The sequence below is a fragment of the Pogoniulus pusillus genome, chromosome 17, assembly GCF_015220805.1.
Source record: "Pogoniulus pusillus isolate bPogPus1 chromosome 17, bPogPus1.pri, whole genome shotgun sequence".
Taxonomy (NCBI): domain Eukaryota; kingdom Metazoa; phylum Chordata; class Aves; order Piciformes; family Lybiidae; genus Pogoniulus; species Pogoniulus pusillus.
Genome location: NC_087280.1, coordinates 24,658,442 through 24,677,488, shown reverse-complemented (window position 1 = coordinate 24,677,488; position 19,047 = coordinate 24,658,442). Strand labels below are relative to the sequence as shown.

Below are 19,047 nucleotides of genomic sequence, written 5' to 3'. Positions count from 1 at the left end.
GCCCAGCAGATCAGGGCTCTTGATGGATGTTCTCTTGGAACTTCTGAGATCTCCAAGTGCCATTCCTCTCCTGCTCCCCCTGAGCAGCCTCTGCAGCAGGCAGATAGAGAGGGAACCACCTGGCACAGGAGGAGAGTTCAGCAGCTCCTTTGATCTTCCCACTCAGGGCAGCTTCCTCCTGGACGGTGGCCACGGCACACATCAGTCACTCTTGGACACAGAGGGGTTACCAACAGCTGATGCCAGATTTATTTGCATGAGCTTTAAAAAGGCAGTTATTAGTTATACAGACACACAACTGATTCTGTACTCGTTAGTCATAAATATAGAACATCCAGCAGTACAAAATACACTTTATCCACAGCACAATTTCACACCAATAGGAAGAGTTTCAACAGATACATAACCAAGTGCCTAAGAGTGACAGAAGCCCATTTTTGGAGTTGTTTCATTTGATTTTTTAAAGCCCGTTAATCTACACAAAGTAATCAATGCCCACAGTCATCAGCTCCACGAAACGCACTCCAGTTCAGAGCAGGCAAAGCCTGACCTTTCAAAGACAGTGAGATGCCATCACCTTCTCTTTGCTCCACGAACAGAAACCAAACCGAGCCCACATTCTCCTGACAGCTAACAACTGTGAAAAATGGGGCTCTGGCAAAACAAAATAAATCACCCAAAGCCAAACTTGAGCACTGCCAGGAAAAGTGAAAATATCTGAACTAGAAATTAGTCCACTCAATACCTTGCAAACGAAGAGCAACAGCAGGATGAGACTGGTAAGGCATTCACCACCAAATGGCTCTAGTACCCTCCCGGAGAGAGTACACCCACGTATAAAAATATATGTCATAGCAACTGGCTAAGTCCCACACTATGGAGCACTGTGCCAACAGCAGTGCAGGGTTCAGAAGGCAGTACTGCAGGGACTATTTACACTTTCATAGGGGACTGCAACAGAAAAGAAGGCAACAGAGCTACAAATGGAACGATCTGGTTAAAGCATCACCATAGGAACTACCAGCAGCACTTTGCACAAGCAGTGTGAGGGAGCCCCCTGTTAGACTCGGGGTGACTGAGCGTAAGCAGTTCAGTAGCTAACACCTTCTCAGCTGCTCACTGAAAGAACTCCCTCAAGCCTTTATGACCACTTGCAGTTTCTTGCTCCACCAGTTTAACCCCCGGAAGACTCAGTTCCAAGACACCCTGTGCTTGCAGCACGGTTTGATCAGCAATCTCAGCTTCACTTCCAGCTTCAACACCGGGAAAGGAAGGAGGAGTCCACCACTGTGGGACGCTGGACACGGGCAGCCAGCGTGCCAGCAAAGCTACACCAAGGGCATGGAGCACAAAGGTCAGCACTGCAAATGCACTGCACAGCTTCGGCTGCAGGGCAAGGAAGCTGCTGTAGGAACCAAACAGGGTACAAAAGATCCAGGACAGCTGCTCTGGCCACAGGACCTGGGCCGCGGCTGTGGCAGCAGCAGAACATGCTGAGCCTGCACAGAGCTGCCAAGCTTGCAGCTCGCTCAGGGCTCCCTCCCCACAGCCCAGCGCCTCCCATCTGGGTGTGGGACAGCACTGCAGAGGTGGGATGGCTGAGAGTGGGAGGGACGGAAGGAAGGGTGGGAATGCCAAGGAAAGCACTAGCTCGGGATGACAGAACAGCAGTGGGGGACGAGAACAGCTCACAAGCCAAACCTGGCACTATCTGGACTGCCCCTTAACAGAGCAGACATCCCCTCTCGCCTCCAGAGAGGCAGGAGAGGGCTGCAAGGCAGCAGCAGTCCATGCTTTGACGCCTCAGGCCTGCAGGCTTAGAAACCCAACAGCACGGCAGTGAAAGCCCCCAGCAGAAGCAGAGGTGTGCAGGGGAGCTGCTAAAAGCGCCCTTCGGACTGCATGAGCCATTTGGCACAGGAAAAGGCTCCTGCAGTGGCACAACCCCCACGACACACTACGGAAGCAATCATCACTGACATTAGGAGAAGGAAAACTACTTTAAAAATCTTATTCTTAGGTTGAAATCAGGAACTGAAGTGAATTGTAAATCTGCTCTGAGCAGCTTGCTGGGCAAAGCAAAGCAGGAACAGCCTTTCTCCAGCGCTTCTTCACCGTGTGAAGCAACATCTGCCAGAGCACTGGAGAACTGATGGTGTCCTCTGCTCATCCATACAAACTGCTCATCCTCTGCCCGCTCCCCTGGTGATGAGCCCCTTCTGAAGGCATGCCCTGCTCTGCAAAGCTGCCACCTTGCTCAGCACCCAGGCACCTTTCCTGCTGGGACAGCAGAGCTTTGCCTGCCTAAGTCCAAGAGCAGCCACTCATGTGAGCAGCAAGCAGGAAGGCAGAAGGCTCCAGGAGGCTGGGCATGCATTTCTGTAAGGGAGCAGTGTGTAAGCAGGTGGCTTGCTAACCAAGGAAGGGCTTTTCCTGCCCCCGGGAGGGAAGAGATACAAGGAGAGGTTGGTTGTTCTCAGCATGATTTTGGTCAGCCAAGTACAGAGCAGGAGATCTGAGGCCTCTCCACTACTGCACCTAGAGATACACAAAATGTCCTACAAAAAGAGGCCCCCAGCCCCATTTGCATACAGGGTAAGAGATTGGTCCCAGGTTTAGTGAGAGAAACAGCAGGAAGGACTCTTTCTGGACACTGAAATGCCAGGCTGTTGGCAGAGAGGCCAGGAAGGCCACATCAGATGGCAACACCACCATATGGCTGCCAAAGACACCTTCCTGGCCATGTTTGCTGTAGCCCAGCTGCCTGCATTGCTTACCAGCAAGAAACCTGTGCAGCCAGAGCAGACTGCAGGACAGGGGTCTGCCTGCTTCCCAGGGTGCTCCTCTGACTGCAGAATGTGCACACAGTCTCCTCCCAGGGGCACTCTAGAAGTCAAGAGGAGCTATTAGAAGGCAGATCTTAGTGCTCTGAGGTCTAAGAATGGCTGTGGACAGGGGTGTGCCCTGGCCTTGCTGTTTCAAGGTCTGTGATGGCCCCTGGATATGCAGATGTTGAGGGAATTTGTCCCCTTCTTCCTCTGCGAGGGCTGGCTACCACTATCCAGCCTCAAAGATGATGAACAGACTGCACATGGGAACTCTGTTTTTGTCCTCATCATCAATTCCTTCTCCTCCCATTCCAGGTGAAATGATCTGGATGAAAATGCTGGCCCTCAGCCCAACCCATCATGCATCTGAAATACTGAGCAACAAACTTCCTCCCATGGTGCTGATGAAGATACATGGCAGGTGACTAGCCCAAGAGGAAGGTGATGGACTTCCCTCTGCAGGGAAGCACACAGCACTCTCAACAACCAAGAAGCCTGCACATACTTGGTAAGCTGAAAATCTCCTCTTTAGCAGAATGGGGCTGAGAGGGTTTAGCAGAAATGCTTGCTCGGGAATCCAAGCACAAGTTCAAGTTACCACTGTGGACACGGTAGACCAGAGTCCAACTGAGATGTGTCACCAGCTCACTCTAAAGCAATCACACACTACAAAAGCAGCTCACTGCTAGCAGCAAACGAGCTGGAATGATTTCCTAGCAACAGGTCACCACCTTGCGCTGTTAGAATGTGAGGTTTAACAGCATAACAAGGCAGGTCGCAGCCGGGAAGTGCAGCTGATGGAGGTGTTTACAGTCCTTTGTGGCAGGCAGTGCTCCGGGGAAGCAGGGGCAGCAGAGATTAGAGCAGCCAGAGCAGTGTACCGAGTTACAGCCTCAATTCAGTGCAAAACCAGACTAATAGCTTATGTAGGCAAATGTTTGTTCTGAGCAGAGAACCACCTGAATTCCAAGTAAGAACACCTAGGTGAAGCGATGGAGACGCCACGGTACCTAAACTCTCCTCCCGTGTGGCCAGCCTCTGCAGGACACACCAGCACGGCCTCTTGGCAGAGGCAAAGCCGCCAGCGCAGGGGGCACTCCTGCAGCACCAGGCAGGCAGACAGCACCAAGCGTGCAGGCAAGGGCCGCTGAGGAGAGGCAGAGACAGGCCTACGCCACACCGCTTCATCTCACATTCAAAGTGACCTAACAACTACAAGAAGCAAAGAAAAGAGAAGGTTCGGTCTGCTCCCAGAAACGCAAGCTTAAAGCAAGGCATCGAAATGGAGTGGTAGGCACTGTACCAGGACTCTGCCCCACCTCTCTGTCAGTCTGTGCCACCCCTTCGGCTGCTGCAGCACAGCAGCAGCTCTTGCTCACATTCACATCCTCACGACTCAGAGATATCTTTTGTTTTTGAAGTCAAGCAAAGTTTTTCATCTCTGAGGTAGATGGCAATAAAAGTAAAGAGAACAAAACCCAAGATGGAGCTGTCAATGACCTGTAAGCTGCGCTGGAGCTCCTCTGTCGGCACCGAGGAGCAGAGAGCAAGGCCTACACCGCTATGGAGCACCGGAGACGTGTCCTCGGCTTTAGGAGCTGCTACACAGACGCGACACAGGGAACAGCGGAGCCAAAACTACACCCAGGCGGCCGTGGAGAACTTCCCTCTGCTCGCCAGGCTACTCAGAGAAGGGTGGGAACATGCCCAGGTCAGCAAAGTCTTCGATGTTGTAGTTGCCTGTGCCCTGCGTCGGGTCCCCCGGCATGGGCAGCATGTCCTGTGGGACAAGGAGAGAGCACAGTGTCACTGCTGCACGGCACCGCCGCCAGCGCTGCCCGCTTGCCTGGCACTCTGCACCCAGGGAAGGCCACAGCCCAGGCAGACAGGGTGGAACCAGCCCTGTGCAGGGCAGGGCTAGGGTTGCTGTGTTATTCGTGTTCCACTGGAGCACTGCTGCAGAGGAGGTGGGACCTGAGCAGCACAAAGGTCTGGGGTTGCTCCTCTGGAGAAGGCACATTTGAGCTGTCCCATGCCTGTCCCAGGCTGACACATTCCCTCGGAAGGTGAGCTACACATCCGGGGAAGAGAACTCTCTGGCTGCACAGAACAGAATCACAGAATCATTCAGGGTGGAAGAGACCCTTGAGACCATCTGGTCCCACCACTAACCCTGCTCTACCAAGGTCACCCCTAAACTGTATTCCCAAGCACCACATCTAAAACGACCTTTAGACACCTCCAGAGATGGAGACTCCATCACCTCCCTGGGCAGCCTGTTCCAGTGCCTGACCACTCCTGCAGTGGAAACATTTTCCCAGTGTCCAGCCTAAACCTCCCCTGGTGCAGTCTGAGGCCATCCTCTTTTGTTCTAGCACTAATTCCCTGTGAGAAGAGACCAGCATCTCTCTGTTGTCCTTTCAGGTGGTTGTGGAGGGCAATGAAGTTTCCCCTCAGCCTTCTCTTCCTCAGATGAAACAGTTTCGGTTCCCTCAGTCACTCTTCATCAGCCTCAACCTCTAGGCCCTTCACCAACTTAGTTGCTCTTCTCTGCACCAGCTCCAGCACCAAAATGTCCTTCTTGTACTGAGGCCCAGAACTGCACCCAGCTCTGGGAGGTGTCCAACACCTCACAGCTGCACCCTTAGAAAGGAGCTCTTCTGTAGCAGCATGGCTCTAGGGAGCCTCTTGCGTCCTTCTAACCAGCACTCTGCAGGTGAATGTCATGACTGCTCTTCATCCTTGGAGGAGCTGAAGCCTGGACATGCAGCACAGCCAACGAGATGCACAAGCAGCCTTCAGGCACGTTCAAAGGCAGAGGAAATAGCAGGAGCTTTCCAGGAGAAATGAGATTTCATTGGAATTGCTCTCACGTGTCTTGAGGCTTCAAAAAAATGCTCAACCTTTCCTCTTAGCTGGAGACCAAAGCCACAAGGGAAAGCTATCCCTTGCTGAGCAAAGCAGAGCTTACACTAGGATCTCCTGCAGTCCTTACCACAACAAGCTCCTACTGAAAGCCAGGCATGGTTCATCATCCTTACAACAAAGCAAAACCTGAAGAGCAAAGAAGGAAGCTCTCAGGATCTGCTTTGTGAAGGGAAAGCTACTGAGAGCTGCTGTGCACTAAGATGTTACCCCAAAATATAGATTAAAATCCATCTGAGGACTCCGGAGCACCCCCCTGGTGGTGCTGACAGAGGGTCCATGGCTGCCAGGGTCAGCCTTCATCTCCTGACTAACCCTTGCACTCAGTTTCTGTTTTCCCACACTCCTACCCAGCCAGGGGAAGGTGTAGCTGTCCACACCTCTTCAGGTTCCCATCTCTTTGAAGGCATTTCTGTGGCTGTGGCCTTTTCCTTCCTGCTGCAACTATCACAGAGAACTACGTTGATGGCTGACTGGATGTGACTATGATTTTAGAGACCATCCTGGATGCAGCCTGCTGTAGGTGACCCTGCTCTGGCAGGGGAGGTGGACTTGATGATCTCAAGAGGTCCCTTCCAAGCCCTGTCATTCTGTGATTCTGTGACTGTTTCCTGGCTTCCCTGGAAACACAGAAGGCTAAGTGCAGGGTGCAGGAAACAAAACTAGCTCAGTTGTAGTTAGTGCCAGCCCACAGCCCCACTAGCACCGCAGGCACTGAGAGCCGTGGCTCTTCAGCTCAGAGAACAGCTGCCTGGGGGCCTCTGAGCTGGCTGAGCCCTCCTCACCTGGAAGACCTCGGTCTGGCTGGGCTGGGGGTGCGAGTGCTGCTCGCCACTCTGCTGGTTGTGATGCTGGCTCTGCCACTGGGACCACACTTCCGAAGGCCTCCCCTGGAACTGGCTGCTGCTCTGGCCACCTTCAGCTGGCCAGGGGGAGAAAGGGCAGAGGTCAGAGAGCAGCTCCTTCAGAATGCCTGTCTGCTGTGGAGGCTTCACCCATCAGTGCCTGTGTCTGCAGGGGATCTCAGAAAGCGGCCCCAAGCAATTCCCTGCTGCTGCGGGCTGGAGGCTGCAGGGCCCAGGCTGAGCCCAGAGCAAAGCTCACTGCCACAGCTGCACAGACAAACGGCCAACAGCCAAAGCCACACCATAAACCAGGCACGGGAAGACAACACTCAAGCCTTCCCCCACCACTTTTTAGTCACTAATAGGGCGTATTTGACATCTAACTTGGAAACTGCACTGCCTGAAGGCTCTTCCTCTCTGAAAGACTAAACCTCGCAGAGCAGTGGCTGCACAGCTGCCTGCTCGTGGAGAAGCATCTAAAGCAGACACAAGACTCTGTAAGCAGATGTACGAACAAGAAGATCAACAGACAGCAGCCTTAGCCTGGCTGTATTAGGAGGAGCCACTGCTTTATTAATTGCAGAATGTTGTCCTGTCTTGCCCTCCAATATTACAGCTGCAAAATGATTCCTTTAACATGCAGCTTACAGCAAACTGCTGTCCTGGTATTGTGGTGATGGCTTCTTAAGAGTCTGTAGCCAGGTACATTTCAGAGAGTAATGCAAACAGCAAAGTGATGGTAAACACGCTGTAAAAGAGGATCTCAGAGAGATGGATTCCTTCTAACTAGTCTACCAGAAAAGCCCACAGCGCCACGGCTTCATCTGGTCACCTGCTGCACAGGCAGCACTTTACTGGGTGCAGCCCACACTGAAACTGAGCTCTCCCCCGTGGCATTTCTGCAGACTGGCTCCCAGGCTACATGGTTCAGGGACAAGTTTCTTTCAGTTATTTCCAAGTGTCTCCCAAGAATCAGCACTTTAGAAAGCTGCCCACAGTCTCCTGCTTTTCTTCTAAATACGTTCTCCTGCTTGCTTTCCTCCCTGCTTCTTTCCCTACATAACTGCTCCTACCATTTTTGCCTCTTTCCCCCCTCACTGTAGAGAGCCCAGCTGGGCAGATCTGGCAGTCCCCACTTACAGTGCCCTCTGCCAAATCTGCACACGTGTGCTAAATCAGGTTTATGATAACCAAGTGATGTCAAACCAGTGGCTTCAGAAAAAACAGACAGGTGCTTAACCCAGTCCTGCTGGCTGCCACTGAGCTGGGCAAAGCAGAGCCTGGCATTCCAGGGGGGAGGCAGCAGGCCACGGTGATGTCCTTCTATGACCTCTGAAGGGGGTGATCACAGCTTCTTCCTACTGACGTTACAGCCACCAGCAAGGCAGCTGACTCAGAAACCCTGCAGCCATTTATGGGACAGAAACTCAGGGGAGTTACTCTTCGAGAGAATGCTGGAAGGGTTTGCTGGGTTTTGGGCTGCTCCTGGGGTTGTTTATGATTACTGTGTTCAGTAATTATGCTTTTTTTTCTCAGAACACCACTCTGAAATTAACCGAGTGAGGCAAACGATGCTTCTCTCAGCAGTGTGGCTGCTGCCAGCCGGAGGTTCAAGAGGTTTGTCCCTGTGAAGGCTGAGTTATTAATAGAATCCAAACTGATGTAGGTCAGGAAATGTTTCTCATTAGGTGAAAGAGTTCTTGCCAAGCAGCTTAGGCCTGAAATGCAAAGCTGTCTCATAAACAGCTGTACAGAGCCTGGTGGAAATGGAGGCATGGGTAAACTCTGCAAGAAGAGCTTCCTTTTTCCAGACAACACGGCACAGGTCAGAGCTATGTAAGGCTGATCTGCTACAGCTCTGCACCAGTTCTGCTCTCAGGGAACGAGAGAAGAGCAACTCTGCTACCTATGCTGTTTACAATTGCCCCATGCTAGGAGCCAGCAACAATTTTCATGGACCCCACAGGTGCTTATCAGTGATGAATCCATATTTATTTTACACTCTTGAATATTATTCTGCTGTTGGAATGCAGAAACTTACCAAGGGGTCACCCATTTAGTCATGGTCTGAAAGCCACTAAATCAGCACATAATAGGAAAGGGGAACAATTGCAAACCATGGCACCTGCTCTGGTGAGGTTAGCAGCAGTGGAGGCAAAAGGTCTCCCAGTGTCTAGACGAAGCCCAACAGGCTGTCTCTGGGCAGGAGGACACCTCCCTGCAGGCAGAATGCTCAATATCAACCAGAGTGTGAATCTGTGCCATGAAGTGCTCTCCTGAGAAGTAAAGGTAACTCAAACCTGCTGACCACAATTTGGGAGGATGTGATGCAAGCAACTCTGGGATCTTTCAGGACACCACTCGGTGAAACAAAGCATTCCCCTGCACTCTGAAACAGCGCCGCTGAGGCCCGTCCTGTGTGGAGGCGACGTGCCACGGAGGGAACACATCTCTGGCTACTGTGCTCCACAGGACAAAGCAAAGCTCTTTCCCCTCAGCCCACCACGGGAGCAGGCTGGAGGCTCTGTGCTGAGGCACAGGTGTGTGGCCGCAGGGCAGCAGTGGGAGCTTACCGAAGCCGGTGCTGCGTGTGGCCAAGCTGGAGTAGGCATTGCCGCTGGGGGAGGAGGTGGCCGGGCTGGACAGGGGGCTGTAGGACGACGGGTCGGCAGGGTAGCTGTGACCTGTCCCGATCCCGAAGGGAGACGACTGAGCTTTGCCAGACTGGGATGGAATTTGCTGAGGAGCAAGGGGGAAAGAAGGAACGAGTGTTAGTGCTGAAGAGTGGCACAGCAGCCTCGCTTTCCACTCTCGTGAAGGCTGAGCAAGCAGTGCAGCTGTGCTGGGCACGTTACTGCTGCCCCAGCCACACTGCAGTCTTGTCACAGCCAGCACTGCCACAGCTCTCACCGGCACTCAATACCAGAGCTCTCTGGGAAGCAGTTTTTCCTTCCCCGCTATTACACACTGAGCAGGTACAAAGAATTCACCTCTCTTTGCCAGGTGTTTTGATTTGGCAGTGCCAGAGTAAGCTGCCTGGCAGAACACATGCAATTCCCCAGTGAGCAGAGATTCCAGAGACTGGGGGAAAACAGCCAAAGAAGTTTCAAAACTCAGAAGCTGCCTTCTTCCACTGCCTAAGCAGCACAGGCAGCAGAGCTCCTTCGCCCCGTTAAAGGCTTGGGAGGGAGCATGAATCACCACTCCTGGGAACAGGGCAGAGAAGGTCTGAGTCTGCTTTAAGGGGGCAGCTGAGTTAATTCAAGGGCATTAAAAGCCAACTTGCTGTTATTTTTACCTACTTACTGGCTCCGTCACTGGGTCTCTGAGATTGTGACAGAGATGATTAAACACTGTAGGCTGCTCTGAGACATGTACAATGTGCACAGTGAGGCCAAGAGAGGCAGAGTGGCTCCTGTGCTACAGCCATGCAGAATGCTGCAGACAGAATCTGCTCCTGAACCATTTCCTGCACTGCGCTCAAATCCAGCGGTTCCCACAGACGCTCCCTGCCTAACCCCTTCCACAAGCAGAGAATAAAGGTGATTACATCTCTGGATCCTTCTAACCACGTGCACTGCTACTAGCACTCAGTGCACTCAAGCTAAACTGTTCTTTTGGACAAATGGAGGGGAGCTGGGGGAGAAGAGATCCCAACAGGCACATACACTGAAGATGCTGTGAAGTCTTCAGCTCAGTTCCAAGCTACAGTTCTGAAGGCTTCCCTAGTGCCAGAGAGAGCATGGTGTGACACTGCTGCACAGCTCTGCTCTACTTCATTTACAATGGGTCAATCAGTTCCAATTCCCCTGCACTCTGCTGACTTGGACAGAACTGCACAGCAAAGGGGAGGAAGAGAGAGCAGCAGAGGGGAAGGGAGGAAGTGTTTGGGAGCTTTCTTCAGTGAACTGCTAAAAAGACCCATTCTGGGTTACAAGTGTAACCAGGTGTGAGCAGGTGTGAGCCCATGGCACAGCGAGGGCTGGAAACATTGAGTGATGAGCAAGGAAATAATTCAGAGCGAGGAATTATTTGGTGTTATTCTAGTCTAGCTAACACTGGAGAGCCAGCAGTGACCCACAGCACCATTAGTGACAGCACAGACACAAGCACTTCATCTTCTTTGTCTTTAACAGTTTCAAAACAGTTTTCTTTTCTTGTAACAGAACCAGAGGATTTAACACCGTTGAGTGCAGGGCAGCTGCTGGAAGGATGTGCACAGGGCAAAGTGTGAGCTACACTAGGCAGTACCAATGGAGGGGTAATGGGCTGAGCAGCCTCTGCTCTGCATCCACAGCTAGGTTTGTGCCTTGTCTGCTAATTGCTGCTAACTGTGAGTAACAGTGCTGGGTGCAAGGTCTTGGCAGGCTCATCACCAAAGCACCACAGCTGTCCTCCTTCACTCAGTGCATGCACAAAAGTAAGTGCAGAGCTGAGACCTTCCACTGGGCTTTATGGCAGCATGGGCACTGCCACACACAGGGCGGCGAAGCTGTCACCACCTGCCAAGGACAGGGACCGTTTCTCTCCAGCCTCAAAGGCTAACAGAAATGGGGTTCCTAACTCTCCTGTAAAAAGCAGAGACCGCAGGTCCCCAGCAAGCATGACAGCAAACCCCTTTTGTCAGTACCTGTCCTGGAAATGGTGGGCGGTTGCCTGTCCAGGCCACCTGGCCCTGGTTCAGCTGGCGAGAGATCTGCGTCAGGTTCTGCCCCGTGGAGGAAGAGGACTGGATGTCGTTCACGCCAGGCACATGCACCACCGAGGAGCTGGGGAACAGAGAGGCTGCCTCAGCGCACGAGCAGCACTGCGGCATGGGAGGCCAGAGAGCCACACGCAAGCCAAGCGCTCCGTCTGGCCTGAGAGCATCCCCGAGCTGCCAGCCACACTGCCAGTCTCAAATGTCAGCTCCAACAGAGACAAACTGGCTTGGAGCTGGGCTTCACAGCCTCTCTGACAGGGCTTGCAGGAGCACATTCAGCCCAACACTTGGCTCCACACTAGCATTCAATGCATTTACAACCCCCTGCCTGAAGAGAGCATCCCAGCAGATACTTCAGTTGGAATTCGTGTTTAGAGTCAGCAGTATTTAAGTATTTGCATAAATGCCACTCTAAATTAAGATGCTCCTTGTAAGTACTTCTCTGTTTGTTTCTTGCCTGGGAAATGAAGAAGTGAGTGATGCGTGTTCAACTGTTGAGCTTTCAATTCCTATCTCCACCAACTGCTTACCATGAGCATGCAGCTACACAGAGGGGCAAAAGAATTATCAAGAGGAAAAGTTAAACTACTGCAACAGCTTTGGAATCAAGCTAGCAACAAACTGTTTCCAAAGGAATTTGTTTGCATGTTAGCTGTTTGCTACTAACTGAATTTCATCAGGGAGCAAGTTCCCAGAAATCTGTAATGAGAAGTCAGTTCTTACGAAGGACTGATCCACTTCACCACTTGGTTCTTATGCAAGCCTGGAACAAGGAAATTCTATAACCACACCCTGGGAATGGGCTTTATATATAAAAACATACATTTGTTATTTCCCATGCCACAGAAATGTGTATTAGTGAGGACACAGCACACAAAAATGCCTTTGTGCATCAGCTGCAACAGCCTGCTCCTTTCTCCAGTCCCTTCCTATTGTCTACCTGCACAATCACTCCACAGAGAAAGGAGAGAGCAGAATGGGAAAGGCAGTAAACAAGGCTGAGCAGAAAGGGTGCAGGGCTCTGAACCCTCTGAGAAGAGGCAAAATCCCTCCCAGGGGCAACAAAATGTGGCAGGCATCTGAATATGGGAGCTGTTACTCTCTCTTTCCTAAGCTGCCTAAGGGTAAAGTGTGTTTGGAAAGTCTTTGTGCATTTTCTTTGCCTTTAAAAAAAATCTTTTTCTCTACCAGAGAGCCTCCAAGAGGGCTATGTGTACTAGAAAGTCCAGCTCAGTGCTGCACACAGCAGCTGCTGGGGAGGGCGAGCCCTGCCGCTAACACCTTCCCAGCTGGGCTGGCAAATCCCATTGTTGAAGGGGCTTGGACTGCATCCAGAACGTGTCCTTTGGAACCAGGGGTCTGCGAAACAGTGCCCAGGCTCAGGAACTGAATGGAGCAGCCTGGGAGGATAGGTCATTCTGGGGGGAAATACTGGAGGTGTGATAGAGGAGCAGCAAGGAAAAAGCTGTAGTTAAACCACAAGAAGCCAAGGCTGAGTGCTGAGGCATCACATAGGAGCGTGCCCAAAGCAAAGCTCAGCCCTTGCATCTTAGGTCAGGTCTGATTCCACCAGTCAAAGGGGAATGGTCTCCCACTAGCAGACAGAGGCTGTTTCACCCAGCGTCTGGGCTACAGTACCTGAAAGTCTTTCCTGAATGTCCTGGCTGAAATGGGCTTCCCTGTGAGTAGAGCTGCTGGCTTCCTGCTGTGGATGCTGAGGCCATCATCTTTTTATCTGCTACAGAAGCAAAATAAAGCACAGGAAAAGAAGTTCAGGGGATGAGCAAAGGAAGGCAGAGGGACTGAATGAGAGGAGCAAGGTGCACAGGCAGCAGGGCTTTCCTTTCCTTCCTAAAGATGAGAATGACGCAGGAGGGCTGTGTGTCAGTCCAGGGTGAAACCAGAGGCACAGCTGGTTTGAGTCCACTTCTTACCCTCTTCCTGGGCTGCACCTCATGACTGCTCTTTGCATGGAACAGAGTGCTGGTATGTGCCCCACAGCCCAGACCTCCTCTGTGCCCTCTGGAAGCTACTCCTGACCGGGCAGGCAGGAGGGGGAAAGGGAGACAGAGCCTGGCTCTAGCTGAGGCAAGGAGTGCATGAGACTGCAAAGGGGAACAGAGATTTTCTGGAAGGAAGATGAGAGCCTGCCTGGGAGCACAAAGGTTCCATGAAACCACCCTGGCCTGAATGTGGTCTGCTGTGGCCTGCCTGGGGATGGCCTCACGCTGGGTACATTCCTGGCTCCAGAAGAAGCTCTGCTGCTGTTATTTCAGTCTTTTTGCACGGAGGTAGCAGCTGACAGCCCACACCCTGCTGGGTTAAACATTCCAAGGAATGGTGTCCAAGAGCCCCATCCTAACCAGCTGAACACCTGCTTCCCCTCCAGGATAACCTGAGAGTAGTGCTCGCCCCCTCAGGCAGCCTGGTGGCATCACTACAGGTAGCCCCTTCGAACCTGGGCGATTGCACAGCCCCTTCCTGCAGCTGTGGCTCACAGTGCCTGGGGGCACTTTGCTCCTGAGCGCCTGAGCCCAGCCAGACAAAGCAGTGCTCTCTTCGGGTTCTGCTGTCCTAGAGGTGGCTTAAGGGAGCCAGGGAATAGGATGCAAGCGTCTCAGCATGGTGTGAGACACATTAGTGCAGTGAACAGCACACACATGGAGGTGCCATTAACGTTTATAGTCTGCTCCTACTGTGGCAACTGCAGAGCAGTCTCTGAATGACACCAGATTGGCTGAACAGTGCCATTTGATTTTCTGGCACTGCATTATTGCAAAGCCCAGGGAAGCCTCACTACTGCTGCTTTGCTTCAAGCAATTTAAAGGTCTGCTTCACCACCATGTACTTATTTTCTTCATCTTCCCTCACTACTCCCTGCAAACACAAAGCCTTGCGCAGCCTGCTGATGGCTTTGCAGTCATCTGTTCCTCTGCACCCCTGCCAGACCTGGACATCTGGCCTGCCTCCTCACGTTCCCCTCTGCTCCTTTGGGATTCCCACTCATTTCAGGAGGTGCTCTCCTGGGCCAAAGGCCTGCTTGATTCACAAGTAACAAAGTGGCTTTTAGTTTTCCCCAGGTTTAGAGTCCCTGTGAGTGTGGCTCACCAAAGGTCTCCAACACACAGCAGCTCTTCTCTGCTCCTAAGCTCTGGTGCTATGTTCCTAACAAGCATCTGAGCTCACCCTCACAAAGGTCCCAGAGTCACCTCAGAGTGCCTCACAGGAGCCCTGGGGGAGTGGCGTGCATGGCACTGCTGCAAGCTGGCACTGCTTTTCCTCTGCAGTGTTGAAACCTGCAGAAATTCCTCCCTGGCTACATGCTGCCCACCACAGACACCAGATCTGGGCTGCAAACCTATGCTCTCCTGTGAAAGCAACAGGGAGAATCGAGGATGAGGTCTGGTAAGGTTGTGCAGTAGGAAAGACTGAGGAGGGACTGGGCTGTCTCTGAGAGGAAGCATAGAACAGCCTGCTGGGGTTCGCAGCATTCCTGCCTGAGAGCTCCCATACTTTCTAAAGCTACCCCTTGCAGGAGAACCAGACTCACAGGGCTAGAAGAGACTGAGCCAAACCCTGGTGGGTACTTGAGCTATTTGAGAACAACTCGGCAGCCTGAGTGAGAGTACCCTAAATGAACTGGAATTCCTCAAGTGCAGCAGAGTTGCCATGGTAGCTACCAGACTCTGTGCCATGGGATGAGGCCAAGGCAGAGGGAAGAGCTAAACTAATCACAAACAGACAAAACAGCTCTCAAGTCCCTTTGCTCTTCACCCTCTGAATCTGACCCACATCTCTTTCAGCTATGTTCCCACTCAAGACTTCATACACAGCTTCTCTGCTCTCACCTCCAGTACAGGACTGAAGCTCTTTCTGTGTGTTCTGCCTGCACCTCTAGAGCTGTTTGACTCTGCACCCCATCGCTGTCCTGCTCAGTGCCCTTCTCCAGGCAGGACCAGTGCTTCTGCCTACAGAATGGAGATCTCTGCAAGCACAGCCTCTTGTGCTTCAGGGGACTTGCAGGAGTCAGTGGAGCCAGGCCTCCTTCCACCACCTCTGTTTTCCAGTGACGTGTGGCCACTGCATGCAGTTGTGGGTATCAGAGCTGTGTTTGTACAGAGCACAGCAGAGAAGACGACCAGGGACCCACACAAGGCAAATGGTTTGCAGGCAGCAGGCAAGCCTGTCAATATTGGGCTTGGACAGCATCTCTCAGCTCTAACTGTGAACTATCTCTTTGTATCATTCAGAGACCTTGATCACAGCTCCCAGGAGAAATTCAGACAGGAGGAGTGTCCCAGAAAAAGCAAAGCCTGTGAACTGAAGAGAATGAACAGAGAAATGGCATTTCCAAGAACACAACCTCCCAGCCACCTCACAGCATGCTACACCCTTAACCCTGAGCCCTCCCCACAAACAGTCGAGAGCTCCCTGAAAAAGAGCCAATAAATCAGCCCCAGAGCAAGATGTTCTTGTTTGGAAAAACATACTCTGGAGTTTAGGGGTGGAGTCTTGCTACCTTCTCACCAATCCCTTTTATGGCCTTAGTTGTTGACTTCACTGTTAGAGCAGACAGACAAGGAGAGAAAGAAAGACAGAGAAGTCCTAGCAACAGGGGACAGAAGACTAAGTCTGTCCTTCAGCTACAGTGCTTTCTCCAGCTGAGGAGGCCAAGCCAGACACAAGAAGCCAATGCAGTGAGGTCACCTCCCAACACCCCAGGAGCTAGAGCCTGTGGGCTGCTTTGCCCAGGCACGGTGTGACATTTGCATGCTGGCTTAGCTGAAAGGAGTGCACAAACTCCTCCTCTTCAGTCAGGACAGCTAAGAACAATAAGCAAGGAACAGCTTCTCCCTCGATCTGTGCAGCTCAGGAGCCTGCTTTCCCAGGGACATACTGTGAATGGCTCCTCCTCAGCTGCCAGTCCTCTCAACAACTTCAGCCTGTTAGGGCAGCAGGCAGCATAGGCTGGGGCTAGCTTGAATCACCTAAGGCTGTGCAACGGACAGGCTGGCTGCTAGCATGCAGAAGAGGGCTGGGAAATCCTTTAGTGAGGGCACTCAGTAAGGACTCTGTCCTCAGAGTCATTTCCACGAAACAGAGAAGGATGTTCTGATTCTGAGGCTACCACCACTCTTCTGAAGAGCCTGCCAACAGTTCAAGTGCTGTGGGCAAGAGAGCAAGGACTCAGCAGCTGCTAGCAGTTGGCCTCAGCTGCCCAGAAAGCCAGTGCATTATTGCACCTCAGAGCAGCACTGGCCTCTGAAAGCAAGAGCTGGTGGTTTGCTAAGGACCTGCAGGATGAGCTTCAGGGAGATGGCAAATGTGTTAATCAGAGAGATGAACTCACAGCTGCTGCCTCAGGCAGAGAAGATGTACTTAGGAATGGCAAGCTCTGCTCCGTGTGCTTAGCATCTCCAAAGAGTGCTTAAGGTGCCCCTCTGAATTAACACAAATCAAAATCAGGCAGCTCTGGTGGCACAGGAGTTGTCCTTACCCCTGGAACTTACGCCTCATCTTAAGGAGAAGTACCAGGCACAGGCAAGTTCTAGGAAGAGTCCAGCTGAGGAGTTTCTGTGCCGTGTTGTAGTTTGTCTTCCCTCTCCCACAGCTGTGCTGCACATCACCTAACCAGACTTTATGTGGTATTAAACATTAAAGACCAGAGCCAGTCACTTACAAGCAGCTATCCCAGCAAACATCTCGGCAAACCTAGGATCTCTCTCCTGGGAGAAGATAGCATCAGGCTTTTCCACAGACTTCCCACCCTCATGAACGCTGGCTGGTATGCTTGGAACAGGCACCTGTTGGGATACACAGAGGAAGGGAATTCCCTCCATCACATTTTATGAAGAGGGAGTCGGGGACAGTCCCGACATGTTTCTAATTGCACTGAGATGTGCCACTGCTTTCCCTTGGAAGAGATCAGAGGCAGAAAAAGAAGCAGCTGAGAAATGTCACCTGGGATAAGTCGTAGGATGCCAGCCCGTCTCTTTGATGTACTTCCAGCTCCGCTTGCTGCTGCTGCAGTTGTCTGCCAACGACACAAAATGACTTTGTTACCCACTCAGACAGAAACCGGCACAGCAGCAGCCTCCTGTTGGACATGGTGAAACCTCTCTCAGAGCACTGGGTAAATAAATGCCTCCTGTTGGACACGGTGAAACCTCTCTCAGAGCACTGGGTAAATAAATGCCTCCTGTTGGACACGATGAAACCTCTCTCAGAGCACTGGGTAAATAAATGCCTCCCTGCTGAAGGCTTGCAAAGCCTTCTCACTGGGCAATCTTGCACCTCAGCAGCATCACAGGGCACAGCACAGGGGAGCAGGGGCACTCAGGAATGGGAAGCAGCTTGCAGCCAACAAGAGAGGTGACACACAGCACAGCTACTGGGGCTTTCCCTGTGCCACAGCCCTGCGGAAGGCAGCACCGCTCCACACTGCTGCGCAGCAGGCAGAGCCGCTGGCTCCAGGGCAGGCCAGTACCATGGAGGGCACCGCACCAGCCCTTAGGGTGGCGCTGCGAGCTGCTGGCATTGCAGGATCCCAAGGCAGGCTGCCTGTGCAATGACACCAAACCTCAGCAGCTGTGACCTTTGCCAAACGCTCTGTGTCTCTAGCAACGGTCACCTTCTGGCACCGGGGCACCCTGAGCAAGACTCCTTCTGGCCCGAGGGCATGCGGGTGGCACACTACCTCTGTGAGGCTCTCTGGTCACTTAGCAAAGAAGACAACAGCACCCCTAAATGATGCCAAAGCCCAGAGGTCAGGGGAAGACTGGAGATGGATGACAAGAAAGTAAAGCCTGGTACTTGCAGATGACACTTGGCAGTAGTCACAGTTCCTGTATCCCAGGCTCCTCCTGAAGGACGAACCAGGTGACGGTCAGGGCCAGAGCCAGGTGATGGACAGGAACCACACAACAGGAGAGACTCTACAGTACCACAAGTGCTCACAGATGAGAGCTTTTAGAACAGCAAGATCATGGACATGGAACTCTGGGAAGCTGGGATACCACCATGAGCCTGAATGCTGCCATTTTCACTCAAATCTTCTTTGAAATGTTGATCTGGCTCTAAATCTCAGGGGACTGAGAGACAAAGGCAAATGGCAAAAGCCAGGCACAGACTGATGCCAACATGAGGGGCCACTCCAACAAGCTGCCAGGTAAGAGACTTTGCCAACTCGCGATACTTTTCCAGGAGACACTTTGCTCACACACCATTTCCTAGGCAAAAATCTATAACCTGCAGCAAAGAGAAGATCAGGCTGGATGGCCAAAAAGCCTCTGCTAGTCCTGCAGTGTGAGAACACAGCACACACAGGACCACTGGAGTGCTGTGAGCAAGAGGCAGAGAAGCAGCCCGGCAGGACACTGGAATGCCAGGGATTTTCCACAGGACTTTAGCCAACAGAAAATACCTAAAAATTACCTCTGGCACCCAGGGAACTCTTCTGTCCACAAACATCAGATGCACACTTCTGCAAGGGAACTACAGGAGGTAACTGAATTAATTCTGGCCAATCTATGAGGAAGTTTTCCTCAACACCCCCCATGAGCCCTGTTGTTAGGTGAAGCTCAGTGCACCTTCCCTCTGCTTTCCCTGCCAAAGCCCGGGGGTGTGTGTCAATAAGCAGCAGGTCAGGGCTCTGCTGCTCTGCACAGAGCATGTGTGCTGGGTCAGCCGCACGCACAGCCCAGCCAAGCCAAGCAGCACGCTCACGAGGGACTTGTTTTCTAGGCAC

The 19,047-nt window shown here is 52.3% G+C and overlaps 1 protein-coding gene across 6 annotated transcripts in view; it reads right to left on the bottom strand.

Annotated features, from left to right (window-relative positions):
* Window positions 1-226: 226 nt before the first annotated feature.
* The window catches only part of ARNT2 (aryl hydrocarbon receptor nuclear translocator 2), a 94,590-nt gene continuing 75,769 nt past the window's right edge, over window positions 227-19,047 (bottom strand). For all 6 annotated transcript variants that reach the window (XM_064158135.1, XM_064158136.1, XM_064158138.1 and 3 more), the window contains 7 exons: window positions 17,262-17,334; window positions 16,981-17,104; window positions 12,939-13,038; window positions 11,229-11,367; window positions 9,172-9,337; window positions 6,539-6,675; window positions 227-4,608 (listed from right to left, as the gene is read on the bottom strand). In XM_064158135.1, coding sequence (XP_064014205.1) covers window positions 4,510-4,608; window positions 6,539-6,675; window positions 9,172-9,337; window positions 11,229-11,367; window positions 12,939-13,038; window positions 16,981-17,104; window positions 17,262-17,334 — 838 coding nt within the window. In that variant the 3' untranslated portion in view covers window positions 227-4,509. The remainder of the gene's footprint in view (window positions 4,609-6,538; window positions 6,676-9,171; window positions 9,338-11,228; window positions 11,368-12,938; window positions 13,039-16,980; window positions 17,105-17,261; window positions 17,335-19,047) is intronic.